Genomic DNA, 17,276 nt, shown 5'->3' on the forward strand with positions numbered 1-17,276 from the left:
TCTTGTATCATGAGCACATCTTCTTTAATGGGTAATTTTGTCGAAATAATCTCTTTTTGTGTTGCGTTTTAGGTGGTTAAGTAAATGGTGAACAAGAAATGAACGAGACTGTAAAGGGAGAGTAAGAGAAATTGGCAATGTCGCACCGCTACGCAAGGGAGCTGTCAGCTAAGCATGTGCAGAACTGAGCTTACCAAGTCAATGGAACAAATACTTGGGGTCAAGAATTACAAATAATATCAAATTTGATCGATGGTCGGAAGTGCTCAATCCATGTTTGAAGACAAGATGGTTAACATATTCACCCATGAACATCTAAGAAAAGTACACTGGTCTAACACCCAAGTATTCCCCTCTCATTCCCAAAATCAGAAAAGAACCCATCTTCTCTAACCATCGACACCACCTCCCTCGTTACTGTCAAACCCATACCACCACCATCTCTCTATCACGCCCATACTTCTTGTTCAGTAGCAATCTTCCCCTCAACGTACTTCCATTGCAAAACCCGTACCACCTAGCTTCCCCATCTCTGATGCCAAATCACCCAATTCAAGGTACCATATACTGAGTTACAAGAAAGAGAAATCTGAAATTGGGATTGAAGAGAAGATTTTTGTACGAAGTTTGTTTGAAGACTCCCTCAATTGCATCATGTATGTGATGTTAATGGAGTGGTTGAAGGTTGTGGAGTCCATCTCAGTTGTATCTTTTGGTGAGTGATGACATCTCAAATCCCTATTTCAATCCCTAATTTCAGTTGTACTGATGGAGATCTTAAAAACCTAATTTAGGGTGAAGCTGATGTATAAATAGGGGTTGTCTTTGTGTATTGAGAGGAGAGGAGGAGAAGGGTTATAGGTAAAAAATCAGTTGTAACTTATCTTCTCCAAAACTGTTCTTGTAGAAATCATTTGAAGAAAGAAATTTGCATGAATGAGTTTATCCATCTTTGAATTTCATATGTCTCCTGTTTTTGCTATGTTCTAAGTTTATAAGCTAGGGTTTAGATGAAGCCCTTAATTTAACTCTAGGATATTTGTGCTGATGTTATTGTTCTTGTTGTGCTTGAATGAGTAAGGATAGATTTAATATTGTTTTACAACATATTACTTTCACCTTGTTTTTTATGCAACCTAGGTAGTCAGAATAATTCTATGTTGTACTTCAACTTGTGCCTAATTGATTGTTGTTAATCTGTGATTAGTTGTGCTGTAATAAGACAGCTAATGCTAGGGATTAATACCTTAGTTGATGTTAAATCATCCATTTGAAGATAGCCTTGGGTATGCGGCAGACTCGAATCTTCCCCGCTGTCTACTATAAGGAACAAGAATAGTTTCATTAGCCGAATAATCTGGTATAGGTTAAGTGGTGAAGTCAATTGCCCTAGTGCCTTCTTATCAAGTGTTTCATCTCTTATTTCATTTACATTTCTGTTCTTTAGTTAAATCTCATAAAACTCAATTATCTCGTCGTATCGACAGCTCCCTGTTAGATCTAAATCAGTATAGCAAGACTTGAAGACAATTACACACCAACCTAGTCTCTATGGGTTCGACCTGTATTTTCCCTGTTTTACATAGTAGACACCGTGCACTTGCAGTTTAGTATTGTAAGCATCTTCTAATCCTACCAAGTTTTTGGCGCCGCTGCCGGGGACTCGGTAGCGGTGTAGTTGTTTCTTTGGTTAACTTCACTGATTTTTAGTATAACCTTGTATATATGTGTTTAGATTTTCCTGTTTTCATGTTGTTAGTGTAGTTTATCTGTCTTCTGTTGTATTTTTCTGTGGTGTTATAGTGTAACTTAATATTTAAACCATCTGTTATATATCCTGCATCATTAGTATAACTTAGTGTACCTCTTTCCATCTCAAGCTTTCTATCTTTTCATGCTGTAACTTTAGCTGTTGTAAAATGTTGTAGCACAACTTATTAGAAAATCTGTAGCTTTAATTTAGTAGCATCTTAGTTCAGTGGTAGTAGCTGTAGTTATTAAAATTTCAACCATTCCATGTTCAGTTTCATTTAGTTATCGCTATAATTAAGTTCTGTGTACATACTTGTTTAGATTTCAGTCATTGGTATAACTTAGGTACTCAATCTCATCTGTAAGTAATCACATCTTGTAGCTAGTTGGAATTTGGAAGTCAAAACCATTTTGAGTCTGTTGTATTCTGTAGTTTTAGTCTGCATCTTGGTGTTAGCATTTGCTGTAGTTTGAAGTTCTAATCATTCCATCATTATTAACTTAGTTTCATCGAGTTAAATTTCTTTCAATATATTTGTCGTAGTCGCAACATCATTGTTTAACTGTTTCTGTAGACCGAGTCTAATTTCAGTCAATTTTATTTATAGCTTGTAATATCCTATAACTCGGTATGCAGTCTCTTAGTCTTTTTGTTAGTTAGTTTACTTTGCATCATCACCCTGTAATATACCAGTAAACGTCCTGCATCTTGCATTCATCAATTTCCGTTTTCCATTCGAAGCTTGTCCGTATTTTTGCTCCATTCTGTTTTGATCAAAGCTTTCAGCTGAACACAGTTTAGTTCTCAATCAATCCATCAGTACAGTTCCCATATTTTGTCCTGCAATTATAGCTGTTAACTATCAGCTCTGAAATTCTTTGCTTCAAATGCACATTTTTGAGAACTAAAACCCTCCTTCGAGCTCACAGGTACCTGGACACCTCTCAGCAAAACAAGGAAAGGAAGAAAAGTATCTACATAACCAGTTTGTTGGCCTTCTCCCGTGTCATGCTGGAGGTGCTTGCGAAACTGAAACACAAGCTAAGGAGCAGCAGAATGTGGTTATCGTGCCTAAACCCGGTTTTTGCCGGAAGTATCATTTCTCTAACCTTTCTATATTTACTGAATGTGTGGATGATATACCATGATTGTCTGGTGAACTAGTGCTTACTAACTTGTGACATCCACCTTGAAATTGCTGAACCTTTGGATGTGCTAGCCGAACCTGCAGAGCTGACTTGTTCCCAGTTCAGCTGTATCGCATCTGATGTTGCATTATATCCAATTTAATCTGCAGCTGTAGCACAATAATCTGTGAAATATTTGTAGCACCAACTGTGGCACTGCCAGTTAACTAGCAGTTTACAGTTTGTCACCCCCTGTCCATCAGTGCACTGTGTGTTAGCTTCATTTGGCATGATATACACTTTTTTCTCCATGCAACAAAACATTCCAGGCTCAATTTGTAGTAACAGTTCATATTTCCTGTGTGTTTACATTTCTGGGAACTGATAATTTCTTTTGAGCAAACCAGGTGTTTGAGAAGCTGAAATACAAACTCAGGGAAAAGAGAAAAAGGAATCTGTACCTGCAACATATCTCTGCGAACCAAAAGAGAAGAATACAAGGAACGGAAAAATATGTGGAGTGCTTAAACCCGGTTTGTACCGGCGGTATTGTATCTCCACCCTTGTTTTTACCTGAAGATTGTGTGAGTGATATATCATGTTTGACTAATAAAACTAGTTGATTTACATAGCCCTGTCAAAACCCCTGCAACGTATAACAACTTTGCATGATCCTGTGACATTTGAGTAACTTATTTGCTGTTGAATTGTTACTTCAATGTGCATATCATCTCTGCAAAATTTCTGTGTCTGTGTGCCTGAGTCTGCGAATCTTTTTATCGTAAGCTTCATCTTTGACCTGACTTTTGTACTTGTTGATATTTCTGGGTGTTATAACATGTTGAATGGTGTGTCTGCTGGGATATGATTGTTTCTTTTCGTGACCAAACTAACCGTCTAGTTATAATTAAGTGAGAGGACGTAGTTGAAATCCCCATTTCTGTAGTATACAACCCTGACCAACCTGAGACAATGGGTGAAGAAATACCCCGCAGTCTCAAGGATTACATGTACCCGACAAGGGCAAGCCAGCCCTCTTGCATTGTTTTACCAGAAACCGTTGGTCAGTTTGAGTTATAGGCGAGCAAAATACATATGCTCCCTGTGTTTCGAGGGGTTTATGCTGAAAACCCCTACCACCACGTGAGAGAGTTTGAAGAGATTTGTGGGACTCTGTGTTTCACTCAAATGCCGAAAGAGTCCCTGAAATTGAGACTGTTTCCTTTCTCTTTGAAAGAAAAGGACAAGTCTTGGTTATATGCCCTGCAACCACAGTCAATTAGGACATGGGATGATCTTACGAAAGAATTTTTCATAAAGTTCTTCCCAAATCACAAAACTGCGACCATTCGTCAAAGTCTGAATAGCTTTGTGCAATTAGAGGGTGAAACTTTAGCCAAGTATTTGGAAAGGTTTAATGAATTACTGCTTCAGTGTCCTCACCACGGTTTCGAAAAATGGAGACTTGTGCAAATTTTGTATGAAGGTCTAGATGTTGCCACCCGAACAACAGTTGAGTCAATGTGCAATGGTTTATTTATTGACAAAAGTGTTGATGAGTCTTGGACTTTCCTAATTGAAGTGTCTGAAAATACTCAGCAGTGGGAGTCCATTCGTGAACCTAGGAAGACTGCCCCTGTAGCTGATGTTCATAGGATTGAGTCTGACTTTGAGGGAAATGCAAAAATCGCAACGTTGGCAAGGAGAGTAGAAGCGCTAGAGCTGCAGAAGAATGTGAAACCTTCTGCCACTACTCTCCGTGACCACGTTGAAATGTCTATTTGTGCTGCATGTAATAGTTATGACCATCTAGTGGACAGTTGTCCAGAAATACTTGCATTTCAGGAATCTAGACTTGAACATGCCAATGCGTTGTATCATAAGCAAGAGAATAATTCCTATTCTCAGACTTACAACCCAGGGTGGAGAAACCACCCTAACTTTTCATGGTCTAAGGGCCCTGTACAAGGGGGTACACCAGGAAACACACAAGGATATTCGTACCCTAGAAACCCCCAGACGCAGTCGTACACACAACACCCTTCTAAGAAAAAATTGTCTAGCATTGAAGAAAGTGTCGGTCTGTTGACCCAGAATCTTTTGCAAAATCAGAAGACCACTGACCAACGTTTTACTAGTCTAGAACTTAAGATGGGTCAGATCTGTGATGCGCTTAATGAAAGGGAAAAGGGTAAGTTCCCAAGTCAGCCTCAACAAAACCCGAAAGGCACATTTCAGGAAAGTACATCTACTTGTAATGAGACTGCACATGCTGTCACCACTCTTCGTAATGGTAAAGTTGTTGATAACAACGTAGGCGTACCAAAAACCAGTGAGTCTGAGTCAGACTCATCATTGCATGCAACGCCACAAAAAACATCCATTGTAGAAAATGAATTTGAGCATGTTTGTAAATCTAAATTTTTTACTGATGTTAATGTTTCTTTACCAACTAATGTTCCTGTCGCTCCATTTCCTCAAAGGTTGGTGCAGCAAAAGAAAAGCACCCATTACAATGAGATGTTAGAGATGTTCAAACGAGTTAACATCAACATCCCGTTTCTCGAGGCAATTAAGCAAATCCCTGCATATGCTAAATTCCTTAAGAATTTGTGTACACAAAAGCGCAAGCTTAATGTGCAGAAACGTGCTTTTCTAGATGAGCAGGTGAGTTCCATCATTCAAAATAAGACTCCACCTAAGTTTAGAGACCCAGGTTGTCCAACAATCACTTGCACTATAGGCGACCATAAGGTCGATAAGGATTTACTAGACTTAGGAGCAAGTGTTAACCTACTTCCATGTTCGGTATATGTGCAGTTAGGTCTTGGAGAGTTAAAACCAACACCTATAACTCTGCAATTGGCAGACAGATCTGTCAAAGTTCCTCGTGGTGTGGTTGAGGACGTTTTAATCAAGGTTGATAAGTTTTTTTTCCCGTGGACTTCATTGTTTTAGATACTCAACCTGTGCCCAACCCTGACTGTCACATTTCTGTCATTTTAGGACATTCCTTCTTGGCGACGTCCAATGCAATTATAAACTGTCGTAATGGAGTATTGAAACTGTCGTTTGGTAACATGACTGTGGAATTTAATGTGTTTAATGTTAGTCAACGGCCTATGGATATTGATAATAATGATGTGTATGAAATTAATATGATTGAAAGCTTGATTCAAGATTCACTGTCTAACACTTTATCAGTTGATCCTTTGCAAGCATGTATGGAAAATTTTAATTGGATGTGTATGATGCTGAGTACATTAGTGAAGTCCACTCTTTGCTCCAATCTGTGCCTCATATGGACATCACTAAATGGCAGACTAAAGTGGAGCCACTCCCACCTTCTGATTCCAAGTATGTTCCATCTCTTGTTGAGCCACCAAAGCTTGAACTGAAACCATTGCCTGATATTCTTAAATATGCATTTTTGGGATCTTCCAATACTTTGCCTGTAATCATTTCATCTGCGTTAGATATAAAACAGGAAAGTAAGCTTTTAGAAGTACTTAAGGAGCATAAAGAAGCCCTAGGATGGACCATCTCAGACCTTAAAGGCATCAGTCCCACTGTTTGCATGCATCATATAAATCTTGAAGAAAATGCTAAACCATCTAGGGAAATGCAAAGGAGACTTAATCCTAACATGAGAGATGTTGTTAAGGGTGAGATCTTGAAACTACTTGATTTGGGTATCATATACCCGATTTCAGATAGCAAATGGGTTAGTCCCATTCAAGTTGTGCCCAAAAAGTCGGACATTACTGTTGTTCAGAACGAAAAGAATGAGCTAGTCCCTACTCGCGTAACCACAGGGTGGCGAGTTTGCATCGATTATAGGAAGTGGAACACACTAACAAGGAAAGACCGCTTCCCTCTTCCATTCATAGACTAAATGCTAGAACGGTTGTCTAGGCACAATTACTATTGTTTCTTAGATGGCTTTTCTGGTTACAACCAGATTCATATTGCACCTGAAGATCAGGAAAAGACTACATTCACATTTCCATTTGGAATATTTTCTTATCGTCGTATGCCCTTTGGGTTGTGTAATGCACCAGCCACATTTCAATGTTGTATGATGAGCATTTTTTCTGACATGATCGATAATTTCCTTGAGATCTTTATGGATGATTTCTCTATGTTTGGATCTTCTTTTGATGAATGTTTGAACCATATCACTCTTGTGCTGATTAGATGTAAAGAAAAAAAATTTGGTTTTGAATTGGGAAAAATGTCATTTCATGGTGAATTCAGGCATAGTTCTAGGACATATCATCTCTGAAAAAGGCATAGAAGTAGATAAAGCTAAAGTTGACCTCATTCAAACTTGCCACAGCCTCGCTTTGTGAGGGAGGTTAGATCATTTTTAGGCCATGCTGGTTTCTACCGTATATTCATTAAAGATTTCAGTAAGATCTCAAGGCCTCTGTGTAATCTACTTGGTAAAGATGTTGCTTTTGTATTTAATGATGCTTGCGTGCGTGCTTGGGAGGAACTCAAAACTCTTCTAACTTCATCCCCTATAGTCAGACCACCTGACTAGAAATTTCCATTTGAACTTATGTGTGATGCTTCTGATTTTGCTGTTGGTGTTGTTTTAGGACAGCGCGTCGATAGACTTCCATATGTCATATACTATGCTAGCAAAACCCTTAATGATGCTCAACTTAACTATACAACTACTGAGAAGGATTTGCTTGCTGTTTTTTTTGCATTAGACAAGTTCAATTCATACTTGATAGGCTCTAAGGTTATCATTTACACTGATCATGCTGCTTTGAAATTCCTTCTTTCTAAGAAGGATGCTAAAGCCCGTCTTATCCGATGGATTCTCCTATTGCAGGAATTCGATCTCGAAATTTGATATAAGAAAGGTTCTGAAAATGTGGTTGTTGATCACTTGTCTAGGTTAAATGTTGAGTCTTTTGATGAGTCTGTGCTGATTAGAGAGTCATTTCCTGATGAACAATTGATGCTTGTATCTGAGTTTCCTTGGTTTACCTACATTGTTAACTACCTTGCTACAGGTAGAATGTCGTTGCATTGGTCTAGACAAGACCTTTCTAAGTTCTTGGCTAAAGTTAATCACTTCTTTTGGGATAACCCATACCTGTTTAAGTACTGCCCCGACCAAATCATTAGGAGATGTGTCCCCAACATTGAACATAAAGATGTGATATCTTTCTGTCATGACCAACCATGTGGAGGCCATTTTAGTGCCAAGAAAACTGCTGTAAAAGTCTTGCAGTGTGGTTTTTATTGTCCATCTTTGTTTAAAGACTGTCATGATTATTGTGTTGCTTGTGAACGCTGTCAGAAACTAGGAAGTATTACAAAGAGAAACATGATTCCATTACACCCTATCTTGATTGTTGAACTGTTTGATTTGTGGGGAATTGACTTCATGGGACCATTTCCTAATTCTGAAGGTAAGTTGTACATCGTTGTCGCTATTGATTATGTTTCTAAGTGGGTAGAAGCGATTGCAACCAAAACAAATGACCACAAGGTGGTACTTTCGTTCCTAAAAGAATACATCTTTTCTCGTTTTGGCACACCTAGAGCTATAATCAGTGATGGTGGTTCACATTTCTGCAATAAATCTTTTGAGTCTTTAGTACGCAAGTATGGCATAACCATAAGGTTGTAACTCCATACCATCCACAAACCAGCGGCCAAGTAGAGGTTTCTAATAGGGAGATTAAGCATATTCTTGAAAAGACGGTTAACCCGTCTAGAAAAGATTGGTCATTACATTTGAATGATGCTTTATGGGACTATAGAACAGCTTATAAAACCCCTATTGGCATGTCCCCTTACCGTATTTTGTATGGAAAACCTTGTCATTTACCTGTGGAGTTAGAACATCGAGCTTATTGGGCTATCAAGAAACTTAACTTTTCTCTTGATAAAGCAGGTACTCAACGGAAACTTCAACTCAATGAGTTGGAAGAGCTGAGAAATGATGCTTATGACAGTGCTAAGCTGTACAAGAACAAAATGAAAGTGTTCCATGACAAGAACATTTTGCGCAAGTCATTCAGACCTGGCCAAAAAGTCTTGCTATACAATTCCCGTTTGCATCTTTTTCCAGGTAAATTGTGTTCGAGATGGACGGGCCCGTTCTTGGTGCACACAATATTCCCTCATAGAGCTGTAGAACTCGAAGATGTAGAAAATAAGAACGTTTTCAAAGTCAATGGGCAGAGACTAAAGTCGTTCCTTGAACCAATCCCACCTGAAATCGAAACAACTAATTTGGAAGATCCCATTTACGTGGACTGAACTAGTTCACCCTTGTACATAAATCAGGTGAAGGGTTCCATTTTCTTTCTCTCTATCAAGTTTCAGTTGTAGTATCTTGTTCTCTGCAGTGTACAGTTCTGTTGCATACTAGCTGGATGTCTATCCTTATCATTCTACCTTGATGTTTTCTTTCCAAGCACTCATCCAGATCTTTTTGGGCAACACACCTCATATCTGGTAAACTCTATCCTTGTCTTTACTCTATGCATGATCTTCCTAGTATGATTGCAACTTTTTGGATCCTTTTGAACGTTGAGGACACTGTTTAGTTTAGGTTGGGAGGTGTAGGTAGACCACATGAACTTTGGTAGTAATCAGATATGTTAGAAATCATGAACTTTGTAGTGAACATGTTAGAACTTGTAAATATTTATTAAAAAATAATAATAATAAAAAAAAAACTGAATAAGTTATTGAGCTCATCTGCCTTGATATGTGATGCCTGCGCATATATGTTAGGGTTCTCGATCTAGATGATGAGGTACAAGTTTGATATCTTTCTTATTCTAACACTACAACTTGTGAGTTCGATTTACATTTTTTTGAAACTTTTTGAACATGTGATCTGAACTTGCACTTGCACGGTCTATCAAGCATGTATAGAGCCTGATTTGCATAATCTGGTAGACTGCCAATCATCTAGAATACCGATGCTGCCTCTTGTTATAATGTCAATGTAATATATTTCTTTTGTTCTATGAAAAGTCGTGTAAAGTATGTTGTATTATCTTGTCTTCGTAACTCTTGCATCTAAACAAAAAGAAAAGAAAAAAGAAAATAAAATAAAAGAAAAAAATCAGAAAACCTGAAAAAAATCAGAAAAATACAAAAACAAAAATAAAGAAAATTCATTGTTCATATCATTATTATCTTTTCCTGTTTCAATAGAAAAGTAAATGTTTCTCTCTTGCCTCAGAATGAGAGAGTAGTCGATGTAAATAAGAATCATGTCTTGTCATATGTTGTAAATAGTCTTGTAATAAGCAAATGATTGTTTCGCTATCTTGCCTTTGAATCGGTTCAACTATCTCTTAGTATTGGCAGTCATGACTTAGGTTGATAAATCAGTTGCTATGCATGTTCACGATAGAATTACACCTTACACTCTTATCACATGTTAACTATTCAAACTCTTGGATTTTAAAATATATTTTGTGCTGGAATCAGTGTGTGTCGCTTGTACCTTTGAAAGCTAGATTGACATATCCATTTTTCTGTGAGCTTAATCTGAAATGCAGGTGTTACACATCATACAAGGTGAGCTCTCTTTTGATCTAGACAGTGGTACAAATAAGATTTTCTTAGTTTTTGGTTTACTCGAGGTCGAGCAAAATTCAGGTTTGGGGGTGTGATCGGTGCCTAATAATGCATATTTCTAGATCTTTTTGCCGTCTTTTATCACATATTTAATGCCTTCATGTTCTATTTTACGACAAATCTTGTATCATGAGCACATCTTCTTTAATGGGTAATTTTGTCGAAATAATCTCTTTTTGTGTTGTGTTTTAGGTGGTTAAGTAAATGGTGAACAAGAGATGACCGAGACTGTAAAGGGAGCGTAAGAGAAATTGGCAATGTCGCACCGCTACGCAAGGGAGTTGTTAGCTAAGAATGTGCAGAACTGAGCTTACCAAGTCAATGGAACAAATATTTGGGGTCAATAATTACAAATAATATCAAATTTGATCAATGGTGAGAAGTGCTCAATCCATGTTTGAAGACAAGATGGTCAACAGATTCACCCCTGAACATCTAAGCAAAGTACACTGGTCTAACACCCAAGTATTCCCCTCTCATTCCCAAATCAGAAAAGAACCCATCTTCTATAACCATCGACACCATCTCCCTCGGTACTGTCAAACCCATACCACCACCATCTCTCTATCACGCCCATACTTCTTATTCAGTAGCAATCTTCCCCTCAACGTACTTCCATTGCAAAACCCATGCCACCTAGCTTCCCTATCTCTGATTCCAAATCACCCAATTCAAGGTACCATATATTGAGTTACAAGAAAGAGAAATCTGAAAATGGGATTGAAGAGATGATTTTTGTACGAAGTTTGTTTGAAGACTCCTTCAATTGCATCATGTATGTGACGTTAATGGAGTGGTTGAAGGTTGCGAAGTCCATTTCAGTTGTATCTTTTGGTGAGTGATGACATCTCAAATCCCTATTTCAATCCCTAATTTCAGTTGTACTGATGGAGATATTAAAAACCTAATTCAAGGTGAAGCTGGTGTATAAATAGGGGTTGTCTTTGTGTATTGAGAGGAGAGGAGGAGAAGGGTTATAGGTAAAAAAATCAGTTGTAACTTATCTTATCCAAATCTGTTCTTGTAGAAATCAGTTGAAGAAAGAAATTTGCATGAATGAGTTTATCCATCTTTGAATTTCATATGTCTCCTGTTTTTGCTATGTTCTAAGTTTATAAGCTAGGGTTTAGATGAAGCACTTAATTTAACTCTAGGATATTTGTGCTGATGTTACTGTTCTTGTTGTGCTTGAATGAGTAAGGATAGATTTAATATTGTGTTACAACATATTACTTTCACCTTGTTTTTTATGCAACCTAGGTAGTCAGAATAATTCTATGTTGTACTTCAACTTGTGCCTAATTAATTGTTGTTAATCTGTGATTAGTTGTGCTGTAATAAGACAGCTAATGCTAGGGATTAATACCTTAGTTGATGTTAAATCATCCATTTGAAGATAGCCTTGGGTATGCGGCAGACTCGAATCTTCCCCGCTGTCTACTATAAGGAACAAGAATAGTTTCATTAGCCGAATAATCTGGTATAGGTTAAGTGGTGAAGTCAATTGCCCTAGTGCCTTCTTATCAAGTGTTTAATCTCTTATTTCATTTACATTTCTGTTCTTTAGTTTAAATCTCATAAAACTCAATTATCTCGTTGTATCGACAGCTCCCTGTTTGATCAAAATCAGTATATCAAGACTTGAAGACAATTACACACCAACCTAGTCTCTGTGGGTTCGACCTGTATTTTCCCTGTTTTACATAGTAAACACTGTGCACTTGCAGTTTAATATTGTAGGCATATTCTAATCCTACCAATTATGTCTATTATTATCGTAATACTGTGAGGCTCCGTATTCTAATCCTACCACAGTATTGATCTTTACTGATCCATATTTTATGTAATACTGTGAGGCTCCGTAATGTGTCTTATATTGAGCACGATACAACCAAGTTGATTATTTTTTGATTAGCTTTGTTGGTTGTTCCGTAAGGTACTCTATTGATGAGTGCCAAATATTGTATATATTTACCCCTTTTTGTTGGCATTTTAACTCATCTTTTGCGCATTAATTCTACATATTATCCCATATTCTGTATTTTCATTGTTTTCAAGAATAAATATTTTTATTAATTAATTTTGCATTTTTAGGTAGTAAATAAAGTTCAGATGAGTCGTGGAGCGAAAAGAGCAGAAAAGTAGTGAAAAGCCGGGAGAAATTACGCAAGGAAGCCGCGAAGAATGGTGCGCACAACCTCATTTTCTACACACAAAAGCGCCTCCGTTCTCAGCCATCAGATCAGTTCTCGGGAGCATCCGACGGTCGCTCCTTCATAGAGCATCAAAATCTGATGTCTCTGCCGAGCACCACAGCGCTGAAATTCCAAGCCTTCAGATTAGATGGTAGTTGAATCCAACGGTCGCTCCTATGCCTGTGCATCAACTCCCGATGATTCCGCCTTACACTATAGTACCTAACTCCATCTGGTGCCGTTAACTTCGTTGCACCTCAGAATCCGACGGTCGCTTCACACATCCTTCCATCTATCCGTTCGATTCCACTCAGATCCAATGATCCAACATCTCAGATTCGCCAACATCTAAATTTGATATCCCGCCTCACACAGTAGCAGCCTATACCTATACCCTGAACCCGACCCATTCTTCTCCTCTTTCTTTCTTCTCCTCCACCCGACAGTAGCTCTGTAACTGCAACTGCACCTCCCCTCTCTGCCATGCCGCTGTCGCTTACACCACCATCACCTCCACAGTTCTGCCACCACCACCAGTTCCATCACTGCCACTACCATCCCCAACACCCTAGCCTAGCTATTTTCTTCATCTCACAACCTCTGAAACCCTAGGTTTTGGGGTGAGTAAAATAGCTAGAAATTAGGGGACAATAGGAGCAGGGAGAGCATCAGAGGGACATCAAGAAGCATGGGTCGAGCAAATTTTGGAGTTTGGAAGCCAAATTTTGGGTAATAATTTAAACCCTAATTGTACTGTGTATTGATATTTTTGGGGAAAATGTGTTTAAACCCTAATTTGTTAATTTGGGTATAAATAGAACTGATGTATGAGATGTAAAAGTTGTTCTTGGACTAGCCAAGTTTCCCCCTAATTGGGTTAGGTTTGATTTTAATTTCTGCTGCACTGTTAACCATTTGCATATTTTTTTTCACTGTGCTATGTATGATGTTGTAGTGTGTAACTGTTTGATGTTTGTCAGTTTAATGCTCTAATTCACCACTATGTAATTGTTTGATGTTGTGTAATTGTCTGTTGTGTTGTTAGTTTAATGCTCCTGTTCATTTGTAATTGTTCCTGTTAATGTGCAATGTCTTGTTAATGTCTTGTTAGTGCCATCCCTAGCTCACTGTTATGCTGCTTGTCATGTTCTAAATCACCCTGCTAGGGACTTGATGAATCTCTAATGTCTTGTTGTGTAGTATATTGTTCACACTGCTCTAGAAGGCTAAACAAGTTTAGGAAAAACTTGAACTTAGCTCATCATCACCTCACTTTCACAATGTATGCCAAGTATGCTTTGTAGTTAGGTTCATGAGCTGCTGATAAGCTGCAACTCAAGCTGAATTCATAATCCCTTGACTAGTTGTGCCGTAGAAAGACAATTAGTGCTTTGGAAATAATACCATAGTTGTGTTTAACTTCCTATAGGAGAATACACAGTAAAAGTTAGAGTGAATTCAACCCCTAGTTCCTATCCATAAATCCATCTTCAACTGTTAGTCTTGTTTCCCTCCACTTGTTTGGTTTACCTGCATTTCTGTTTTGCATTTTCACTGCTTACTTGCTTTCCCTGCTGCATTTCTTCTATTACTGCAACTGCTGCTGCAGCACTTGTGCTGCTGCACTGTTTTTTCCATCTTCTTGGCCTTGTGCTGTTTTGCCACTTCTTTGCCTGCTGCTCTGCCAAAGTGCTGCTGCTGCCTTTCTGCAGCTGCTGCTGCTCCAAAGTCCATAGTCCACAGTTCCTACAGCCCAAAGCTCACTTCATTCTTGAGCCCAAGTTCAACTCAGTGAAGCCCAAAGGCCCAGATTCTTAACTGTAAGACCAAAACCAAGGTCTAGTTCACTAAGGCCCAGTTAAGGCAAAAGCCTAGTTCACTACTAAGCCCAACTTGCAAGTGAACTGTTAAGCCCAACTCCTAGTTGAACTGTTGAGCCCAAAGCTCAGACCAGTTTCTAGAACCACAGCCCATTTGCACTTTAAAGATAACTGAGCCCAAGCTCAGTTCATTTTATGTTTAACAAACCCACTAAGCCCAATCCATTCAAAGGGCATTCAAACCCAATAGTACATTAAGCCCAACACTTCCAAAGGGCTTCTAAGCCCAAAGCAAATCTAGGAACCCAATTAGCTAAAACACTTCCGAAAACACCCGATCTCTGTGGATCGACCCGTACTTGCACGAGCTACAACTGACGACCGTGCACTTGCGGTATTACTGTAGGCCCGTTTCCATCGCATCATTTCTATACACCTTTCCGGGTCCAACAAGTTTTTGGCGCCGCTGCCGGGGATTCGGGTTGTTTTCTCTGTGTTTTTTATTAGCTATTTTTGCATTTCATTGCATAGCATCTGCATCTGCTTCATTTCATTTGCTGTTGGACCTGCTATTCTGAACCTGTTTTCCTCTGCTGGGACGCCACCAAGGAAAAGAACCAAAACCCAACTGGGTTTTTGCAACAATATCAGAGCAGCTGGGCTGTGCTACAAAGGTAAGCCTAAACCCATTTCATTAAGAGAACCCAACCTGTGGGCTTCCAAATTTATTTAATTGTGGGCTTGTAATAATTAACCCAATTTTTTGGGCTTTTTATTTTTCTATTGTGGGTTTGTAATAATTTATTTTTGGGCTTGTTGTTTAATTTGTGGGCTTGTATTTATTTTGTGTGGGCTTGTTTAATTTGGAATGATAATTTGGACTCTGGGTTTAAACCCAGCTGAGCTTATAACTGATTGTGGACTTGTAAGTGGACCTCGAAACCAAAGTTTTAAAACAAACGTCGGGCCTTAACCAACTGGGCCAAATTAAACTTTCAAAAAAATTAAAACTTGGATTTTCGTAGGCCGCAGCCTTCATTTCATTAGAGGCTTGCACAGTGGGCTTGCTCCCATTTCAAAAAAACCAAATTTTATTTTCTAAAAAAAAAAAAAAAAAAAAAAAAAAAAAAAAATTAAGATTTTCTACTTTGCTCCCAATTTTAAAACCAAATTTTCACTTGCTCCCATCTTAAACCAAATTTTATTTTTACTCCCATTTTAAACCAAATTTTCAAAAATGTCTCCCACCAAAACCAAATTTTTCCCAAAAATCCAAACCCTTTAAAAACCAAATTCTGAGCTTTGTAACATAGTTACTTAGCTTTTGAGCCAATCATGTCTGGATATTGGTCTGCTCCTGGGGATGGAAATAAAACTCTTAGAGAACTTGCTTATGGGCATCTGCCACGTTATGAACCTTCCACGGACCATGATGTCAATAGTCATAGGAATTATTATGGACATTTTCAAAGTCCCGAGCCGCAATACATGAACCCTAATGACTATTCATACATGCATCATTCGCCACAACGTGAAAATGAACACTTTGCTAGTGCCTCACTCACCCAATCATCACTTATGGATCAAATAGAAGCTCGAATCACAGCTTTAGAAATGCAATCACATGAGGAATCTGTCACATCTAATTTTCTTAGGCAACCTGAAATCTATGCATGTCCCGCATGTGGTAGTTTAGACCACCCTGTTGAGAATTGTCATATTTTGCATAATTTTAGGCAATCTAGAGAATACCCAAGGTATGAAATGCCAATGAATTGTGAGAATGGTAGTCATTGGGACCATAATCAATCCTTTGAGGGTTGCGATCAATCTTTTATAAACCCTAATGACCATGCACACATGTACCAATCACCACAATTTGAACATGAAGAATTTTGTACTCCCATGAATTTAGACTCCACCACAGAAGCTTTCAGACTCAGTGAGCAAAACTTCGATAGATCTACATCACGAATTAAGGCACATTTAGATCAGATTTTGCTTCACCTACAAAAGGAGGAAATTCATGAGGAAATGTATGTTGTCCCTAATGAAGTGTCTAGTCCCATCCATGTAAATGATGAATATGAACCTAATTTAGAGGAACATGAATCGACTAATGACACCACCACTTTTAATGAGGACCAATATGCATGCTACCATGATGATGATTATGATGATTATGATAATATGTTAGAAGAACATGAAAATATTATGGAACCTGTTGGTTCACTAACATACGGCTTCTCGCCCTCGACCTTCATGAATATTGTTTTTCTAATACTCATTGTAATTCATATGATTTTGATATTGACATGGGATTCGTACAATTATTCTGTGAAGATGAGCATGACATAGGAATAGTTGAATCTTCTGTAGACACTAATATGCATGAAAATATATTTGATGTGTCTGATTCTCTACCTAGGTCACATTGTGATTTCTCCTGATTTGCCGATGCATGAGAATAAATTTGTTGATGATGTTGATGATTCTAAGTGTGAACCTGCCAATGTGATTGATGATTGTGAGCATGATGTGACATGTGTAGATGAGTTAGAAGATTTTGATTGATTGATAATGATATGCCTATTCTTCTACCTAAGTCACAATCTGATGGCCTTCCACCCAACCTAGATTTGGTTTGTACCAATATTGTAAAACCAATTTTTCTGAAAATTCCTAACCTAGGTTTGGAACTGTGTGCTTCCCAAGTCCTCTTGGACTATTTTGCTTCCAAATATAATACATTTGA

General features: G+C 38.2%; 1 protein-coding gene across 1 annotated transcript; it reads left to right on the top strand.

Annotated features, from left to right (window-relative positions):
- The first annotated feature begins 4,401 nt into the window (after positions 1-4,401).
- On the top strand, positions 4,402-9,168 carry LOC113305557. Its single transcript, XM_026554579.1, has 8 exons — positions 4,402-5,547; positions 5,701-5,773; positions 5,887-6,098; positions 6,203-6,371; positions 6,594-6,685; positions 7,220-7,360; positions 8,201-8,312; positions 8,801-9,168. The coding sequence occupies exons 1-8, from the start codon at positions 4,402-4,404 to the stop codon at positions 9,166-9,168; spliced, it is 2,313 nt and encodes a 770-aa protein (XP_026410364.1).
- The last annotated feature ends 8,108 nt before the right edge of the window (positions 9,169-17,276 follow it).

This window comes from Papaver somniferum, chromosome 8, assembly GCF_003573695.1.
Source record: "Papaver somniferum cultivar HN1 chromosome 8, ASM357369v1, whole genome shotgun sequence".
Classification (NCBI taxonomy): domain Eukaryota; kingdom Viridiplantae; phylum Streptophyta; class Magnoliopsida; order Ranunculales; family Papaveraceae; genus Papaver; species Papaver somniferum.

Bases quoted from the DNA above. Each gene is read 5' to 3' on its own strand.
- LOC113305557 (XM_026554579.1), top strand. From the start codon at position 4,402: ATGTGCAATGGTTTATTTATTGACAAAAGTGTTGATGAGTCTTGGACT. The intron at 6,099-6,202 runs GCATGTATGGAA...ACTAAATGGCAG, and splicing joins TATCAGTTGATCCTTTGCAA to ACTAAAGTGGAGCCACTCCC. The intron at 7,361-8,200 runs GTGCGTGCTTGG...GAACGCTGTCAG, and splicing joins TTGTATTTAATGATGCTTGC to AAACTAGGAAGTATTACAAA.